We start from the raw sequence: 20,842 nt of genomic DNA on the forward strand, positions 1-20,842 counted from the left end.
ATATCAATCTACACGACGAAACTACCTGGTACAATTAATATATCCACATCAAACTTCACGACGAAACTGCCTGGTACAATTAATATATCTATATCAAATTACTCTACAAAACTACCTGGTACAATTAATATATCCATATCAATCTACACGACGAAACTACCTGGTACAATTAATATATCCATATCCATCTACACGATGAAACTGCCTGGTACAATTAATATATCTATATCAAATTACTCTACAAAACTACCTGGTACAATTAATATATCCATATCAATCTACACGACGAAACTGCCTGGTACAATTAATATATCTATATCAAATTACTCTACAAAACTACCTGGTACAATTAATATATCCATATCAAACTACACGACGAAACTACCTGGTACAATTAATATATCTATATCAAATTACTCTACAAAACTACCTGGTACAATTAATATATCCATATCAAACTACACGATGAAACTGCCTGGTACAATTAATATATCCATATCAATCTACACGATGAAACTGCCTGGTACAATTAATATATCTATATCAAATTACTCTACAAAACTACCTGGTACAATTAATATATCCATATCAATCTACACGACGAAACTGCCTGGTACAATTAATATATCTATATCAAATTACTCTACAAAACTACCTGGTACAATTAATATATCCATATCAAACTACACGACGAAACTACCTGGTACAATTAATATATCTATATCAAATTACTCTACAAAACTACCTGGTACAATTAATATATCCATATCAAACTACACGATGAAACTGCCTGGTACAATTAATATATCCATATCAATCTACACGACGAAACTACCTGCTACAATTAATATATCTATATCAAATTACTCTACAAAACTACCTGGTACAATTAATATATTCGATCAGTCATTGTGTGTATATTTGTTCCAAATCAGCGAAAACGATTCAAATTGGTTATCATTTTGTCAGATCTATCTTGCATCATAACGAGGTTGTTGACCAGTTCTTAAACTAGTCAACACATCTATCGTGATAATATTATCGTTCAAAAATGCAATAGATAAATTGTGAGTCTTTTATTTTTTACAGATCCAATAGTATTTTCATTTACCGTCATCATTGGTTATCTTTATGACATTATTTGTTTACAAATCTTATAAGTTATTAGTTTTTGCTGTTACCTTATTTTTTTCAAGAAATTTTAGTGGCAAAATCCTTAATTAACCTTTTTAAAATATTGAACATTTTGTTGGATTTCATTATCCATTTCTTAATGTATTTGTTCCAATTGAGAATGAAAAACGCCACCGTTTTCTAGAAAGTTTTAAAATAGGTTTCTCTATGCGACTCTAAAAAGCTGTTTCATTGTTTATTCTTGTCTGCTCCATTCTGGCAAAATAAAATTAGGAAGGGCAGTTATATAATTTATAGTGTCAGTTCCAAAATCGGTTCTTTTTGCAATTTTTGGTAGGACTTGTATAGCAGTAGATTATCTCTAGAAAATAATAGCACAATAATTTTGTGTTATTGATCACCTTGAGATAAATGTTCAAAAAAGTCAAGATCACTGCTTTCTTCATTCATTTGCTGATATTTCCTGTTTGACTTTTATTCAAGTACATTTCAAGTTTGTAAAACCCATCACAAATTTAACCAGTCCTCGTTTCATTATGGTCATTGATGGTAGTAGATGTTTTTCAATTCATTGGAAACAATATAAAAAACAACAATAGCAAACAATATATTTCCTAACATTCCTTATCAATTCATGAAATATATTTCTTTTTCTGGGAGTCTGTGAACTATATAATATAGCTCTCCATTTTTACAGGGACAATCAGTGCAGCCGAAACTTAATCAGCCATTGAGTCAATTTTTTCATTTTCTCATGCAGGTTCTTCCATAATTTCTGTCAATTTAAAGTTATTCCCTTCATCTATGAATTTTAGTTTCAGTTTTCATTGTTTTCCATATTGCATATTCAATCTCTTTCTACCTGCTGTAATATTAATGGTATTATTAATTCATGGATCTTAATTGTCGCTGCTTACATTTCTAGTTATATCATTGATACTGTTCAATTTGGTAACGATAATATTACTGTACTATTTCATGTTTAAATTTTGTTGTTAATGAACATTTCCTTGATGTCTTTACAGCAATGTCTAGCTGTGTTGTATTAATATCAATAAAAGCTAAAGGAATGTCGACTTATGCAGATTGTTACTGCTAAAAACAATCCAGCTGCAGAAATATTTATACCAACTAAAGCTGTCTCCATACCTGCCTCCACACAATTCAAATCATTGTGTGTTATTTTGTATTTAAAAAACTATTAAAATTATCAACATCCAAGAAATACTTTTTAATGTCCTTGCATTTTACTGGAAGTGTAAGAGTTAACAGTTCTGCATGCAATTCCTTTTCACTCATTAATGAAACAATAAACGCTATGCTATTTAGTGAGAGACAATTTGATAAGGTGATAGTATGTTTGCTTTCTGAAAAGTGGATTGTGGACTGGCTAAATGTAACTTGAACTTTAGCATTAAGTAAAAGTAATAAATTTAAAACATCTAATGTATCATAAGTAAATGTACTGCACTTGATCAAGCAATCCCTAGAGGTATTCATATATAAAACACATTTAAAAACCATTCAACAAGGTCCACATCAGCTTCTGATACTACTGACTATACCCTGAAAGTGATACAGTACTGGTTTGGGTCTCAAAGTGGATTATGAAACTGTAAGGATACAAATATACTATTTAGCCCCCCCCCAAAAAAACAAAAAACAAATGATAAATGATGTGCTAGGGCTATTGATTCTTTAAAAAAAAACTTCTCTGCACTGTATTGTCATTTTAATATTATATACAGTCCAATGAAGGTGAATAAACCACAACTCCTCTACAAAGCCTGCACACACTATACTGTCGTAATTTTAGATCAGGCTTTAATTCTTCGACAAGAGTAAGGAAAATGAATATTATATGGATGTAGTATGTTTATTCAGAAACTGCATTCATACATTTTTTGGTAACCATGAAGCTGATAATTACTAGTTAAGCTGTAAGATAAACATTTTCAAGAAACAATCATTAAAATACTCAAAACTAAAGAATCCTATTATCTGCTCTCTCTCTCTCTCTCTCTATTCAGTATGTGATAAAACATTTTCTTGCAAAGTTTTTACAGTGTACTCCTTAAACAAGAATAATGTATAATGTTTGTAAAAGCTGCTTCAGAAGCTATTATCATTGCCAACCCCAGAATCTGGATTTTACCATGTAAAGGTTGCATGTTATGAATAATACTGAAGTGCCAGCTGATGTGACTATTATTATTAGCATAGGTCATGCATTTGTGATTACCTTGATTAGCCACTACAACTGCAGTCTCGCATGAAATCAAGTAGCTCATCTAATTCCCATATTCCCTGACATGAACAATACAGTTAACCTCTTGTGGGTAACCTATCACAATATTCAAAGTTATCTCATCAATATAGTTTTACAAAGTAATGAAAATATTTGTATTGCTACCATCAAATGTTCAGAGAAAGGCTTCTGCATTGGTAGGATGTATAATGCATGGAAATATCTAAGCTGTCATGATCTGAACAGAACTACTTATGTTACTAATGCATAAAAATGTAGGTCACAGAGTCTTGTCATGATCTGAACACAAATGCTTATGTTATTAATGCATAAAAACGTCGGTCGAAAGAGCCATTATTTGGTTATAAGGTGTAGTACCAAAAGAGACTAATCCAATTTTAAAGTTTAATGATTCTAGCATAAAAAGACTAAATAAATGAACTTCAAACACAAAATGTTAACAAAGTCACTGAAGTATGAGATACAGGCTGCAGATACCTCATTTTGTAATATGGGTAAATTTCTGATCAAGAAGCATCTCCTTGCCACTTAGGAAGGAGAGTATTTGTATTGCATGCTAAAAGCAATGGTCTTGGGCTAACCACAAAATACTTAACCAACACCAGTATAAGATGAAATACAGACCACAATGAGCCTTCTTGTTGCATGGATACAGTACTAATAGAGCTGAATATCTTTATCAATTTCATGATTCTGTCTAGCATGAACAGTGCCTGAGAAATGAATGCTAACACAAAATGTAATTCAAGCCAATGATGCATATATTATGTGCCATAATGACCTACTTCAGCAATGATTTAGTAGTACTTATCAAGATGTATCCCATCACCAAGTTCATTGTTATAGCTATGATCCTATGTACATAGCATCCAAAACACCTATGCAGTCATGAACAACATGCTAGACTTTGACATAAGGTAAGAAAGTGTGAAATGAAGGTCAGTGACTTTTTTCTATTGGTGTGATACTTTTTGAGATGCATACAATCACCTAGTTTTTAATAATTCTAGTAAGAACAAAACTGAACCCAAAGTTGGTAAATCATTATTCTATAGGTCACAGTGACCTACCTTTGTGATGAGAGTAGAATATTCATCAAGATGCATCTCTTAATCAACTTGCATGATTCCAGGTATAACAGTATGCAAACAGGATGCAAGAAACCTACAAGGTCAAGAACTAAATACCAAAAACTTTACCTAAGCCAGTAAATTGTAAAATGTAGGTAACAGACCCTCTTTTATTGTAAGTGTGTGGGACTAATAAAAGTGCATACAATGATCAAGTTCGATGATTTAGCATAAACAGAGTTTGAGAAAAAAACTTAAAGCACACAAGTTAGCCTTCCACAACTGCTCTCTAAATTAAACATTTTAGTCAAATAAGACTTGAAGTCAAGATAAAATAAGAATAATTTTGAGTCAACATGGTCAAAACAAAAATTAAGCCCAATGAGCATTTTACAGACAGTACAAAAAACATAAAAACATTAAAAAACATGGTTTGCAAGACATGCAAACATAGCATAAAACAAAACTGTATTAATAGATAAATAACAGCTTAGAAGTCAAACCAGAAGCAAACAAAGCACTGTATATAAGAATATACAAAATTTACTGTCATTGCATCTGAAACAAAACATTTAAATAAAGCTTTAACACAATCAAAAAGCTATAAATAAAACAAAAATAAATGAGTGTGTGTGTGTGTGATTAGGATTTTTAACACAGCTTTAACAATTTTTCAGTCATATCGCTATGATGTCTGCAGTGTGGCAGCTTATAGTGATGTCTAGCACTGGGGCATCATGCCGCAGACATGTAGCATGATGTCCCACTCAGTCACATTATCCTGACACCAGGCTGACAAGTCATAATACTAACCTCTTAATGTTGAGCCCCTAGCAAGGCAGCTGTTAGTATCATTTTTGTTAAGTCTTTGGTATGATTCAGCTGGGGTTCAAACCCATGACCTCCCGCTTCTGAGGCAGATGCTCTAAATACTAAGCCACCGAATCAGTCAAATATAAATGAAATGTCTATTTACAGCAAAAGGAAGCATATGTCAAAATTATAAAAAATTACTAGGGACTTAATAGTATACTGACTGCACAAAAGACAAAAGGTGATGCAAATATCAGTTATCACCATCATGACAAGATAGTTGGGGAGGGATTTTTTTTATAGCAAATATTAAATTCACAGTCTTTACCATTCTTGCATAAAATAAATAATCTGAATGGACTGAAATTTGAATCTACTCTAAAATGATTTGGTAGCTGGTTCCATAGAATGACAGCTTCATATCTAAAAGGATTTATTGCCATATGTTAAAGTTCTAAATTGTGGGACACCAAAACTATCTGAATATCTAAAATTGTATTAATGGTATTTAAAACTCAGCCGATTATCTAACACCAAGAAACAATCCCATTCAAATGTTTAAATGTCTGTAAAGCCATTGACTGAAGTGTATATGCATTCAAGGTTGGAATATTTTTTGAACTGTTGGCAAATTCATCATATACATGTAACTGCACGTTTTTAAATTTTGTAGTGTTATTACAGATATGTCAAGCTGATTGTCAGGAGTTGAAATCAGAAAGGATAAAAGTATTTAAAATTATTAATTTGTTGAGTATTGTTAAATTCTGTCCAATACTCTTTAAGACATGTAGTTGACTTGAAGCTTTCCACCAAAGATGTTTTAATGTGTGTATCAAATTGTAGTACACAGTCAATAGTACACAGTCAATAGCAACTCCTAGCATTCTGAAAATTTCCTCAGTTTAAAATGGCAGTGCTCAGATTTCATTTCACATATCTTTTTACCTACAACAAGTGCCTGAAACCTGCTCAGATTTGTCTTGCATTCTTCTCAAAGTGAAAATGTCAATCCAAACAGTGAACTCTTCTTCCATTGTGTCAGTGAGAGTGTAAGGTCAGGATAGCAAAAGGACAGTATTGTCACCAGCATAGTTATATGGTCAGCCATATTAATGAAATAAAAAATATCATTTGAAGAAAACATTAAAAAATAAAGGGTATAGGAATTTCTGACCAACTATTTAAGATACTATACATCTTATTCAGCTGCTTTTGACAGTTCATTCGGAATAATAAATCCATAAAAACTGCAGCAGACTACATATTTGTTTTTGTCACAAGCCTTCTTCCAATTTCCATGTAAAGGTAAAAGTGCTCTGTCAACCATGGTATTGTACCAAGTTGCTGTTAAAAGTGTTCTCAAAATATGGTGCCAAACAAGTTTATGTTGATTTCTCAAAGAGTTTTGGTATAAGGGGTCAAATGCTAGCTGGTCTAAAGTTTTTTTTATCAAGAAAATTTGTTCCTTTTGAAATCAGAACTACTTTTCCTTCCTGCAAACAAAATATTAGACAAATGGTTTCTTGATCAGATCACTAAAATGGCCAGCAATGATAGATGCCCCAGGAATTTGACAACTAATAGCAGTTTATTTGGAATTGAACCATTAACAGTGTACAAAACTCTTTATTAACTTGCCTAAATTAAAACATTCTATTTTATGGCTGTCCTTAACAGATTTGATACTTTGGTGAGTTCAAGAGTAAAAAAGAACATTTTTGCCAATGTCTATTCACATATTTCCCCAATAATGTTTATGAATTTTGTTTCTTCTATAAGTATGATCTTTTCTTGACCAGTAGAACATTAGAAAAATAAGACAAAACATTGACCAGAAGTCCTTAGATTTAGTGCACCCACCACATCTTTCTATAGAGTGTGTTTTCCCAGACTCTTTTCCTTCATCATATACATTTAGCAAATTCTCTTTCTGTAGTTTTCTCAGGCCTTGCATGACCTGTGCAGAATCTATTTTATAAAAGCTAAAGCTTAACATAAATAACTTTCCTTAGTTTTTTGTTCATATAGGATACTGGTTTGCTAAATGGATATATTTTATTAGGACTGTCTATAACATCCACCAGAACTTTTTCAAAGTTTTCATAGCCACAGTTGACAGATTTTGATTAATTATTTTATGACAAGATAGAGCATTTGTAAATTATTTACAAACATTATTACATAAAAATTTCCAAAACTTAGGTAAGATTCTTTTAAATTCTGGCTGCAGCATTCACTGTGAATCTTGGTTAATTAAACAAATGTCACCAAAACATTACATTATTTTAAAAAAAGATATTTTATTGGTGCAGTATGATCAAATAATTCCAATTTTTATAAATGAGATAGATTTTCTGCAATACGATTGGCTGTAAATGGTCATGTGATAATGATCTGGAATTTTTTACACATTGATCAATTCTGGTACTACTTTCGGTTTTTGTACTGTTTGCAATATAAATAAACATTGCAGACACATTGTGAAACAAGTATTTCATCTTTTAAATTTTGTATTCAGCAAATAAATATAAATTATACCCTTTTTATACTTTTTCCAATATTCTTTGATTGAAATGAATAGTTTACTATATAATTTGGCATTCGTCTGCTACATAGTTGAGCAAAATGGCCAATTATGGTGATTTTTCACTGCAATTTTCTGCAGAGTTTTTTAAACAACTAGATGACAAGGAGTTAAAAGAAATAATAGCAGTGATTGAAGCAGATGGAAATGGATTTGATGATATTGTGATGGATGTTACAAGTGCTGAAAATGAAACAGAACAACAGAGATTGATCAATTCCCTCACAGAGCACCCCATGACCTTCATCACCCTAGCCATACATAAACAACAACAATAATAGCATGGGAACTGGGCCAGTCAATTTTGAGGCTGCTGAGGGACATAAACCAAGATTCAAGAAACTGTCTGAGGACTTATAAGCTATTGAAATAAATCAATAGTCAGGGGCTATTGAATGCAACACTGAATGGGGCATTGGTGTTTTCAATGGTAAATGTTTAAAAAAAATTTTTTACAATTTTGTTTGCTTATTTAAAAAATGTGTGGGTTTTGGTGGCATGGTCTGAATATGACCACTTACACAAAAATAACAACAAATATTTATGCGACCATTATTCAAAAACTGAATAAAGTTTTTAAATTGTAAAACTAGTATCTCCACCAATGTGACTTAACACCATTGAATAATGTATATAATAATCCATAAAGGTGATTATTTTGCTAATTCAAATTATTCTGGATGTATTGTCCTTAATTTCAATTATAAAAAAATTATATAACTTTTTGTGTTGCCATTCTTCTTCTAAAGAAATAAGTCTTCTGTATAAATCTGAAAGACTTCAAATGTTGAAGGATAAAATTACTAAATGTCACCATATTACCTACATAAATACCAACCATAAATATCCAATATATGTACAAATTGCAGGACATGTGTTTGTATGTATTTCAAAATGATCTTGTCAAGTGTAAGAACTGTATTCCCATGACTATTTTTATATTTACTTACAGCTTGGTGCATTGAAATTAATAAATACAAACTTGACTTCAACATAATCAGACCAGATGAGCTGAGTGGCCACTTAAGAAGGTTCTACACTGAGAACCAACCCAAATTTTTATCATCCAGGGCCACAAAAATACCAGCCGATCAGGCACAAGAATATCACAAGAATTCCTTCAAAAATGTTCATGCAGCTATCAACAGATATTGAAGGACAATGGAAAAGATACTGACATTGTCAAAGACAAAGAATTCAAAAATGCTAATTCAATGTTAAATGCAAAACTGAAACTGAATTTAAAATCATGAATTTCAAGGCCAACCCAATACTATCAAGTAATTTCACTTGAAGAATTAGGAAATATCAATGCATATCTTCAAAAATTTGACCCTGTCGCCATTCGATTCAGAATATGGTATCTGCTGGCTATTCATTTTGTGACCAGATGTATAGAATTTCACCATCAACTGACCCAACTTCCTTAAAATTTGAAAATGATGAATCTGACATTGAGTACATTACTCTAAATCATGAAACAGTTAAAAAAAACCACCAAGGTGGTGTTGATGAGAAGCCTGAAGAAACATCAGACAAAAGAATGCATGTAACTGGCACAAACACTTGTCCAGTGAAATCTGTAAAAAAAATCCTTCAGAAATGTGACAAAGCAGCAAAGGCCTTATTTACGCAGTACAGTAAAGAATCACTAAGATCTCCTGAATTTGCTGACAAATGGTATACTTGTGAACCGGTCAAACCAACCAATTCTCCTCATTCATGCCAGACATTTGCAAGAATGCAGGAGTACAACGCTATACTCGTCACTCACTCCGTGCAACAGCAATTCAAGCTATGAGTGATGCTGGGTTTGCAACTAAAAATATTTTGTTTATGACCGACCACAAATGTGAGGAGTCTCTAAAAACTTACAGTCAAAGACGTAACACTGAACAAAAACAACTCATTAGTTCAGTTCTGGAAAATATGGCTAATGGTGGTTGAGCTCTGTCTGTATCAGACCCTAACACCAACCCCCCTTTCACTTCAGATCAAGGTCAGCAACCACTGATAAAATCTCCCAATACAAAGATCAAACACTCTAATTGCACAGTCCTTCCAGCACTCCAACATGCGACTATGCAACCAAACAAAACATATGGCTGGTTTTGCAAGCATTTCTGCATTTAACAACTGCATATTTAATTTCACATTAGATAAATGAAAGGGTCTTGTTAAAAATTAATGCTTTTGAAAAAGATATAAAATAGTATTCCTGTATAGGACATATTATAATTAAAAAATAATGTTATTTTTTTATATGAAAAGAAATGTGCTGACACCATGGGTAGCCATTGCCTAAGATGTCAAGTATGAAGTTGCCGAATAAATTTAACTGTGACAGTAGTCACATTTCATTTCACATTATTTAACTGAATGGGTCTTGTTAAGTATTAACGCTGTTGAGAATGATATAAAATGTTATTCCTGTATACAATTTATTTAAATGTTACCTTTATTTTAGTAAGAGCATCATCTTGTTCATATGTCCATACTGTTCATTGATAAAATCCAATATGATTTAAGGTTTGATTGGAAATTTAATCTAGCACACTTGTTCAATCCGTATCAGCTGTTATTATGTATGGTCATCGTCATCTGACATAGCAGATGGGACTGACTAAAATTGAACAAGAATGTTGTAAATAAACTAAATGCATCAAAACCATTGGTAGCCATTGCCTAAGATGTAAAGTAAGAAGTTTCTGAATAAATTTAACTGTGACAGTAGTCACTATGTTCGTGTTATTCTGTACAGGTTATGCATTATAGGGCGATGTGAAGTGGCAAATAAAAGGGAAGTACACATTACTTAAATTGGAATGCATTGTTGATGGAATACAATGATTTGATGAAAGAAAGGATGAAATTGGAATTATAAGGATTAAATGATCATGGTTGGGTATTTATCAATGTGTAAATTTTACCTAATCACTCACAAAGTTAACATAAAGTCCCTTGGACTTTATTTACTTTGTGAGGGATTAGGCAAAGTTTAAACATCAATAAATACCCAGCCATGATCATTTAATCCTATAATAAAAGGACATTTTTCTTGCTTTGATGGCTGTTTACAGTATAAATTTCCGGTTTAATTACCTGGAACACAAAGCACTGAACTTATATAAAACATGAGGTCTGATATCATTCATGTGTTTTACATAACTTAACAGTTGACCATTCCAGCTAAGCAGGTTAATGTAGTATTGTGAGAATGCAGCCTTTATAAAGAAACATTATATCATTTTAATACATCCTGATAAGAAGTTCTTTCTAAAGTCATAAGTTTTATTAAGAACCAAGTAGGCATCATAAGAGGTCTACTGGTCAAAATGCCATGTGGATATATCAGTTTAGAATTAGTACAGATAACAGTATTTTCCAGATAGCCACAATGGTGACCATACTGAGGTCAGTAATTTTTATTTAGGGCCAATTATACACCATATCTGATGAAAATCCGATGACTTTCCTTTTAAAAGGAGCAGCAAAAACAATATTTTCAAGATGGCCACATATTGGATGTCAGATACCTTATTAATTTAGGATAAAGAAAAAAATTACAACAAGTCTTATAAAGAAAACACTATGCTAATATAAGAATTCATTCAGGAGAAGAAGTGATAAGATTTTCAAACTGGCCACTGTAAGGTGTCACGGCAATCTTCCAGGTACTTAAGGAGCAGTGGTGACAAGAACCTTGTGCTAATGGATGGATGGACAACTAAGAAAGACAACTCCAAAAACTCTTCTGGTCTATGACCATTATAGCTAAAAACTAATGCCTACAGGATCAGTAGTACTTAGGTACTTCAATATTAAATAATGCTGCTGTTTTGGGTTTAAAGCCATTTCTCAGCACATGATAGGCTATACATGGCAGCCAGTATAACAGATGGAGGAAGAACCCAAAAGAACATTGGTAAAAACCACCGACCCACAAGAGCTACTAGCAAACTTTCTCACATACCCACACTGGCCAAATCTGAGACTCGAATCCAAGCAGCGGTGAACTGAAAGTGACCAGTAAAAGGTAAGCACTTTAGACCACTCAGTCACTTCGAAGCCCCTTCAGTGAAGTACAGAAGGTGAGAAAATGGTTAATGGGTAATTATATAGACAACATATTTTAAATGAAATTAAGTGAAACAATTTTTCTTAACTATTTTCTCTATCAGTCACATGCTAATACAATGCAAATATAAAAATATGTAAAATACTAAAAAATATTCATAAAAAATTTGCCAACCATTTTGTTTGTAATTAAAGACTATTAAATATTGTCAAAAGGGAATTATCCTTCTAATATGTTGAATTAAGTCGTTAGATTCTTTTGAAATTTAAGTAATAGATTTAAACTGAATGCTGTATGATATGCCATAATTATTAAACTCATCAGACACAATTATTTTGAATATAATATGGAATGTTGCCAAAAAATCACACAAAAAATTATGTGGAGAATTTACTATAACACTTTATGGAACTCTCCAGAACTAGGGTCAAGTATTACTACCGTTTCCTTTACAAAACTGGAGTTATTTCCACAATGTCTCTATGGAAATCTGCTGAGGCATTTCCATACCTCTCGCTGTGGAATTCTGTGGACTTCTTTACTGTAGCTGATAGCTACTTAAGGAATTACACAAAGTTATAACAAGGAGAATGTAGCATTCTGCAGGGACTTTAATAATCTCTCCACATTTCAGCACAGTTCTGGAAACCTAGAGAAAATCCTATTAGAAGGGTCAGTATTCAGTTTTTTGTTTGTTCTGAGCATTGTTTTAGTGGAATCCAGTGGGAAAAGTATTCTAATACCCTGCAGATGATTGCATAAATTCCAGCACAAAGGAATGAGTCAGATTGTCGATTTCAGCAACTATTTTAAAATGGTTCATTAGCCTTTTATGTTACTTATAAAAAAAATAATGTTTTTAAAACATATGATGACTCCATCTGAATATAAATATTACCATGGTCTCCTATGTTAAACTGGCATTACCTACAATTTTTCAGCAATTTAAAACCTGCCAATTTAAATATCCGTAAAATTATGTAAATGTTATAAGATAATCAGGGTAGGCTTGAGCATCATGAAAGATGACAAACATGGATGGAGACTGAGGATTATCTACTACTGAATCATACAAAATGTGAGCTTGTAATGATGATTTCTGGGGCGGGACTCTCATTCCTCCTCCTCCTCGTGTAAAGTCTCCTGTAAGGACACGACACTGATACATCCTTCTGTGCCTGTTACCATCAGGACGGGAATATGTATCTTGGGCAGAGTAGGAGGCATGGACAGCAAAATACACTCCATTTCCTATGGCGACAGCTGAAATGTGAATATTTTGAGAACATGTGATAAATATTTTAAAACTTAATCATTGACCTCACTGTGAAAGTCTTTGACAATGATAGTGTGACTAAATTATCATGTGACCAAATGTATGACTGGCACCACTGTGAAAATCTCTGAATATGGATGTGTGACTTAATTAACATGTGAACTAAGCTTGCTCTTAACCTTTCACTTTTAACTCTAAATTACCTATCAGCTGATAGTGACCCAATACATGGTGTGTGTGTGTGTGTGTGCATGCACTTCAGATTTTTACTGTAGCTTTAAAAAAAAATCAGTCATATCACTACGATGTCTACCATGTGGCAGTTTATAGCATTGTGCCGCATACATATGGCACGATGTCTCACCCAGTCACATTATTCTGAAACCAGGCCAACCAGTCTTAACACTAACCTCTTAACGCTGAGTGCCTAGTGAGGCAGCTGTTAGTAACATTTTTATAAGTCTTTGGTATGACTCAACCAGGGTTCCCTGGTTTAATGTTTATCTCTCCTTGGTGATGGGGGTGAAAAAGAAATAACAACAGATTTGAAGGCAAATGACCTTTGAAAGTTTTGCCCAGATGTTGATTCAGCAAGGCTTTTGTACCATTTTTGGTGACACTTGGAAAATAATAAATACAGTAACCCATAAAAAGTACTCCAGTTAATGTATCTGACCTGTGTGCAAAAAATGTTGCCCAATCATTAGTGGATTGCATGTAAATATTGTCCTTGACAACTGTATGTATATGATAGCATAAAATGTGTTCCATTGATCTCAGCATATTTTACCAAACTGACAGCACTTTGTTGCATTCTTGCTGGATTTATAGTCAAGGCAGGGATGAATCCATTGATAGTATATTAAATATGCCATGCAAACCAAGCTATTAATGCTATTTAATACATGACCTTGACCTCATCACCTTGTTTTTGACCTTCAGCCTTAAAGATGACCTAAAGAGTATCTCTAAAAAGATGGCATTCTGTATTAACACAAAGAAGAACTTCATTCTAAGCTCAACAGGAATTAAAAATCATAACAGGAATTAAGGTGTGGAAATCAAATATTTAAATGAAGTTAAACTGTGAGTCTAATTGAATTTCTTATCATGATTATGTACCATCTAATACTCAAATTGAGAATGTCATTAAATGTTAACATATAAAACAAGCTGTGAAAGAGAATAGACAGATGGAGGGATGAATAAATTACATACAATGTGATCAATATTATATTCTGACTTATAGTTGGAAGGGTACAGTAATAAGTATGGATGGTTTTTACAATTCAGTGCCCACACACAAACATGTGTACTGTTGTGTTGTCTCATTAAATAAAACATATTTCCTGCATATCTTCTAGCAAGCTCTTTTATTCATTGTTTATATTTATTTTGCAAAACATACATACAAGTGACCAAGAAATTAGGATCTAGCTTCTTAATTGGTACATACTTTTAAATTATAGCATCTTATAGTTACATTTTTTCATAACATGTGAAAACCTTCTGTTAACTTGCCCATTACAAATTTTCATCCAAAGTGGTAAGTTATCTTGAAGTTTCTTTCATTTCAATACATTTAAAAGAGGATTTTGTAATAAATCAGAAAGCATATTAAGGGGTGGTGATATTGATCAAGCTGTTCAGGTTTACTTAAATTAGGGAAAAGAAGAATCAAAATACAGTAACAAGAATAATGGAGAACACCCACACAAAGACTGAAGATGATGCATGTCCCAACTAATTACAGTAACTATCTTCTTCCACAAGTCAAAAAAGGAAATAATGTTGCCAAATCTTGCAAACGATTGCTGACAATGAAGCCTGTGAAAAACTTTGTACTGAATTCAATTCCCGGCCATTTAGTCAATGATAAGTTTTTCTTGACAGAAATGGAAAACTTTTAAAAACAGAAACCTGGGAAGAATATTACAATACACAATTCAGCAATAACTCTATCAACATAACTGATGGAGAAAGCAGCAAGAACAATCTGACCAAAAAACATAAGACACCAATCTTTACACAAAATATGTAATATTTCTGTGCAGTCTTTCTTAGCAACCCCCCACCCCACCCCACCCCAGCTTTCTGTACATTTAAATAAAGAAAAATTTCATGGATGGACATAATGAATCGGAAATATAAACATAGTTAAAAGTTTGCATGATTCACTGAAGAGGGTTTATGTAGGAGATACACAACAGACAGCAGAAAAGGATGGGTTTTCAAATGGCAGGAACTTTTCATCCAAAATCAATAAAATGGGTACTTGTCTTTAAATAAAGCTTACTATTATGAAATGTTTTATATAATGAACATTTACTTTGGAGCTGCAAGACAAATCATTTTGAAATAATGAATGTTATGTTATTAAGAACCCAAAATATGGACATTAGATCCTTCATAAGTAAAGGAATGTCAGTGTCTGATTAAAATTGTTTGATCCAGAAAATATTTTTCTATTTAAAGTAATATGATAGTCAGAAATCCTTAAAAGAAGGCATGTCCATATCGCTAATTGTTTTCTAAATCAGTCCAGGACTAATTAGAGTCTGTAGAATAATTAAATCCTCATCCAAGTTTGTTAGTACAGTCTATACCATAGTTCCTGATCTTTGAAAAAAAATATATGAAGAAATACCATTTTTTCCACAGTAACTTCTGTTAAAGCCATGGGTGTTGATACTGTCCACTGCATCCACTGCCGTACCATGCCAGAGAATTCGCTCATTCTTCTTATGATTGTTCTGTATGTCAAGCTGCTTCATTTTGGCCATATACTGTGTATAAAGAGTCACATTCTGGATTCTTTCCACCTATGCAAGAAAAAGAAACAAGAAATGTGTTCATAAAACACAAATTCCCACATATGTCCTGACTTTCCTGAAAATGGGGAGTATTATAGATCTGAACCATAAATCATACTGATCACATTAGAAATAAGAATCTGACAAATTTATTCAAGATTTGAATTTCTTTACAAATACTAAGAGCTCAGTTTTCAAGTCTTTAACAGTCCTCACTAATAAAGTCTATTTTCAATGGTATTTTCAATAGCAGTCACACATTTTCTATTCGACTCCAACTGTGGGACTGCATAGGCCAGCTGAGTTTAATCTTATTTTCATTCCTCAGAGGCATGGGACCCGATTCAAGAAGCACTATTACTAGCCAGACATTCATCATCTGGTCTTTGTATTTATTTTTCAGCATTCATACTGAAATCAACAAATTCCAAGGTCCATATCAAGCCATATGAAATGTAATGAATTCTCACACCGAGACTTATGGTTGCTGCTGGTTCTGAAACTAATGTAAAACATTACGGCCTCTTTTAGCCACTTTTCTACTTGCTTCGGTTCTAACATCATGTCTGATATCTTTCATTGTTTCATCAGTAAATGCTACACAATATTACTGATGTATTTGCATTAGAGAATAGGTACAAGGTGGAGGGAATGCTGAGCATCATACCTACACCTTGGGTGGGCTTCAAGAGAAGAATGTCAGGATTCCCCAATGTGAACAATAACTCATCTCCTGCTGAAAGCAATGGAGCTTAATGGTCACATGATCTGTGACTGCTCTATCAGGTTAAGAAGATGATTACTGATGTGATCTTACCATCAAAATTTACAAGCAAATTCAGCAAAGCTAAGAAGTTGTGTTTATTTAATTAGGTCTGGTGGTCATCTAGTCTGCAGTCACAGGACCCACCAGATTCAGGTTTTGTCTCTGCAAAGACAACAATTCGAAAAAGGTTGACTCAGCAGTTTCTATGATGTTTCTGATCAAAACATTCCATCGGAACATGAGGCTCACAGAGATCACTCTGATTTTATGAGCTGAAATCCTCATGAGGTGACTTTTATCTTTTGACACATCAGGGTACACTGGAAAAAGAATCTTTGCAGCTGCCACAGCTTGCCTCTGTGGGCTTCATTTATTACTTGAAGGTGTGGACAGGATCTTGCATGGCCACCACTTTCAACTTATCTATAGATGAGATACAGCATATGACAAATCTGTGAATGCTCACTGATGGTACATGTAACTGGTTCTTAACAATGAAGCCTGGTTGTGCAGTGATGATAACTGAACCCTCTGATCTAAATTGAAGATAGTTTGGGTTGAATGAAAGGGTACATAACTCACTCACCCTGCAAGCCAAAGCTAAAGCTAACAGGAAACTGGTTTTTGTAAGAAAACAGTTTTGACAAAGGTCACATGGAATCAAGGTGAGGGACTTTGGTCTATTCAAGTCCAAATTGTCTGACAGATCTTATAATGACCAAAATCTCATCTGATAATGGTGCCAGAGTGTGTCAGACATCATGGGATAGTAGACTTTGATGGTAATTGGTGTCAGTGTTTTCTCCTCACTGATAAAGAGAAAAAAAGCTGGCTAGTTTGGGTATTAACTCTACACCAGTCCCTGAAAACACTACACTTTCCTTCATAAGCCTTCAAAGTGGAGGGCATGAATTTTTTCTATCACAAAGATGTCCTGATAGGAGTCAAGTCATGAAGGAGAATACGGTTCAGGCCAGTTTGAAACACAACTTTGGTTGTTGAGAAAATTCAGTTTAGCTGTAATTTTCCTGATAGTTTCAATTTTTTGCCAAAAGGTCATTCATTGGATGCCCTCAAAATGCACAAATCTGATGATAAAATAATGGATGACAGAATAACCTGACCCTACCTAGACAGATCAGTCAAAACAATGAGTCTGCCAGAAATGTGTCTGAATTGCACATCAATCTGAAACACTCTGGCATAATCAGGCCTGACTTCCAACAAAGCTGGTCCTTCCAGAACTGAAAGGCATCTAAGATTTATCTCTATTAGGTTGATGTGAACAGGCCATTCACCTGGTCCCCACTTGTTGCTGACTGTATTGAAGCCTGGCAGGGAGTGGACTCTCCAACAATATGTACTGGTGTCTGTATACACCATCAATTCTGTTGGGTGTTTCTCCTGAGGAATTCCTGTCATGAACCAACTGTGGCTGCACCACTCATACAGGAATGACCATACCTCATTTGCAATGCTGACATGGACTGGAAAAGGGGTGAAGGTCAGATCTTTTCTGGTGCGCTAAAAAACCAAGATGATTCAAAAGGATGGAAGACTGCTTCTGCCCTTGAGGAGAATAGAATATACCATATGTTTGTTTTGTGATAATCTAGATACAATGCCATTGCCATAGAGACGCTAACTGAAACACTGTGATGATAATCAATAATTTTGGTGAAGACCCAGCAGCTGATATTTCTGATACTTAGATTGAAAGGAAGGACTCAAAACTGGTAGGGACATGAAAGAAGGCATCTGTGATACTGTGACTGATTGCATAATTATCCCTTCAGATGGAAAGTCAAACAGATGTCACCATCTCCACCTTCAACTTCAGTTGAATAATGAATCTGTTGAGGTGATTCCGGTCAGGGATCGGCCTTTTTGATAAGGAACAGCTGTGAATAGAACCAAATGGAATCACTAATTTTGTATATTCACCACTACTTGTTTTATGACTAGTGACTGTATCTCCTACTGAAGAACACCCGGTCTGAAGGCACATTCATTTAGAAGAAAGTGGAGGGGGTTGGATAAACAAAATCTGAAGCCCCTCCAAGATTAATAATAATAATAATAATAATAAAATAATAATAATAAAATAATAATAATAATAATAATAATAATAATAATAACTTTATTTAAAGAAGAAGCTTATTTGGTCAACTGACCATTCATCCATGAGGCATTCAATAATGATATTGTATATATATATATATATATATATATATATATATATATATATATATATATATATATATATATATAATGCACAATTTTTACAAGATGAGGTGTCTTTTAGACAACAAGTGCTATTAAAAACTAGACAATGATCTACTGCTACAATAAAATATGCACAAGACTTCAAGGATGAGTACTGTCAACAGGATTCATACAAATATTAGTAGTGATGAACATGTGTAAAACATTATAGGTGAGTACATGATAGCAATGTTGTAAAAGTAGTAGTAAAGAAAATCATACAAATGACTGTTTCTGTAGATGTTCACTTGAAAGATTTTTGAAAGCTTGGTATAAAACAGCTGACTTGATCAAGGTGGTATGGAATTTCAAGTTCGGCTCCAGAAAAAGCAAAACTCTTCTTACAAAACTCAAGAATTTGGTTTAGGTAAATATAACTTGTTGTTCGAGATTGATCTTAGTTCATACATGTAAATCAGCTGATATGATGGAAGGAGAAAAAAAGGTACATTTGAAACACACCAGGCAGAAATTGTATGTGTCTTTCCTTGCCTTTCATTTCTTGCATTTAATATATTTAGAAGACATGTTTCTGAAATTATTAAGAAATGGAAACAATAGATAAATTAACTCGTCAGTGTGCCAATAATTCTCTAAATAACATCCATTATAAACAGAGTGGACAAAGTAAAGACACCATGTACAAACACCTGAAAGTCAACATGCTTCGGGAATAAAATTTTGTACCTTGTGGTCTAACAGGTCAGAGAAAGTGATAAATTTCACAAAATACCAGCCAAATTTTAAAAAAATAATGCATACCAACTGCTCATGAATCAATATTAGTCCAAATAAATCCAGAATACTTAATGGATGGCTTGAACATCACACACTTTGATTAACAGGAGATGTATTCCATATGATGTTGCATATAGTTGCAAAGCTTAAAATTGGCAACAGCTAGCATTGCAAGAGAAGGGCAAGAGTTACTGCCCTTTGTCTAAATGATGTAGACAGAAAAGATTAATTGTCATCTTTTCTGTAAAACTGGATCAGGAGATATCAGGCGTATAGTCCTAATGTTAATGTATTCAAAGGAGAATGCAGAAATCATTTAAGCTATCTTGAAACTTAAATGGGAGTAAACTAACTTGAACCACAACATGTAGTAATATTACTGACATCTTGCTCTTTCATTTGCTTTGATTAGTCTTTGAAATCTGTACTTGTGTCACTGACAGAGTTTGGGATTCCCCTCTGGACACAGTTTCAACATTTAAAAACATGTATATGCCAGACAAAACTAATATTTAGTATCAGATTTTAGTATTACATCTATTTATCTGGATTGAAAACGACTTTTAATAAATTTAATTTTTGTTTGTTGTGCAAGTTTAACACCATTTTTCATAACATGATAAACTATATATGATGGCCAGAATATCAGGTGGAGGAAGAACTGGGAAGACTCCGGGAAGAACCACTGCCCCATGGAATGCTAATGGCAAGCTTTCTCACATACCAATACTGACTGAGCTGAGACTTGAACTCATGTCGACAAAATTGAAATGGCAATGATTGATAAAGGCAAACATCTTAGACCACATGGCCACCCTTTTAATAAACGGAGCTAAAAAGGTTTCTTCACCTTCAAAGACTAATTATTTCCCATGCCAAGCTATTGTTAAAATCATTGGTAATGCACACAGGAAGCAGATGATACATTCTGAATATACTCACTTATAAATCCAGTCCAGCTGTAAACCACATACACCCTAATCTACCATCTCACAAGATAAGGTTCTATGTTGTAATCTACCATCTCACAAGA

The 20,842-nt window shown here is 33.4% G+C and overlaps 1 protein-coding gene across 2 annotated transcripts in view; it reads right to left on the bottom strand.

Moving 5' to 3' along the window:
- Positions 1 to 2,991: 2,991 nt before the first annotated feature.
- Positions 2,992 to 20,842, bottom strand: part of LOC149774277 (protein mono-ADP-ribosyltransferase PARP14-like) — a 116,661-nt gene continuing 98,810 nt past the window's right edge. For both annotated transcript variants that reach the window (XM_089945509.1, XM_089945510.1), the window contains exons 24-25: positions 15,875 to 16,049; positions 2,992 to 13,214 (exon numbers count right to left, since the gene is read on the bottom strand). In XM_089945509.1, the coding sequence (XP_089801635.1) occupies positions 12,928 to 13,214; positions 15,875 to 16,049 (462 nt within the window). In that variant the 3' untranslated portion in view covers positions 2,992 to 12,927. The remainder of the gene's footprint in view (positions 13,215 to 15,874; positions 16,050 to 20,842) is intronic.

Source organism: Sinohyriopsis cumingii, unplaced genomic scaffold (assembly GCF_028554795.1).
Source record: "Sinohyriopsis cumingii isolate HCF-2022 unplaced genomic scaffold, ASM2855479v2 utg000356l, whole genome shotgun sequence".
In the NCBI taxonomy this organism is placed as follows: Eukaryota; Metazoa; Mollusca; class Bivalvia; order Unionida; family Unionidae; genus Sinohyriopsis; species Sinohyriopsis cumingii.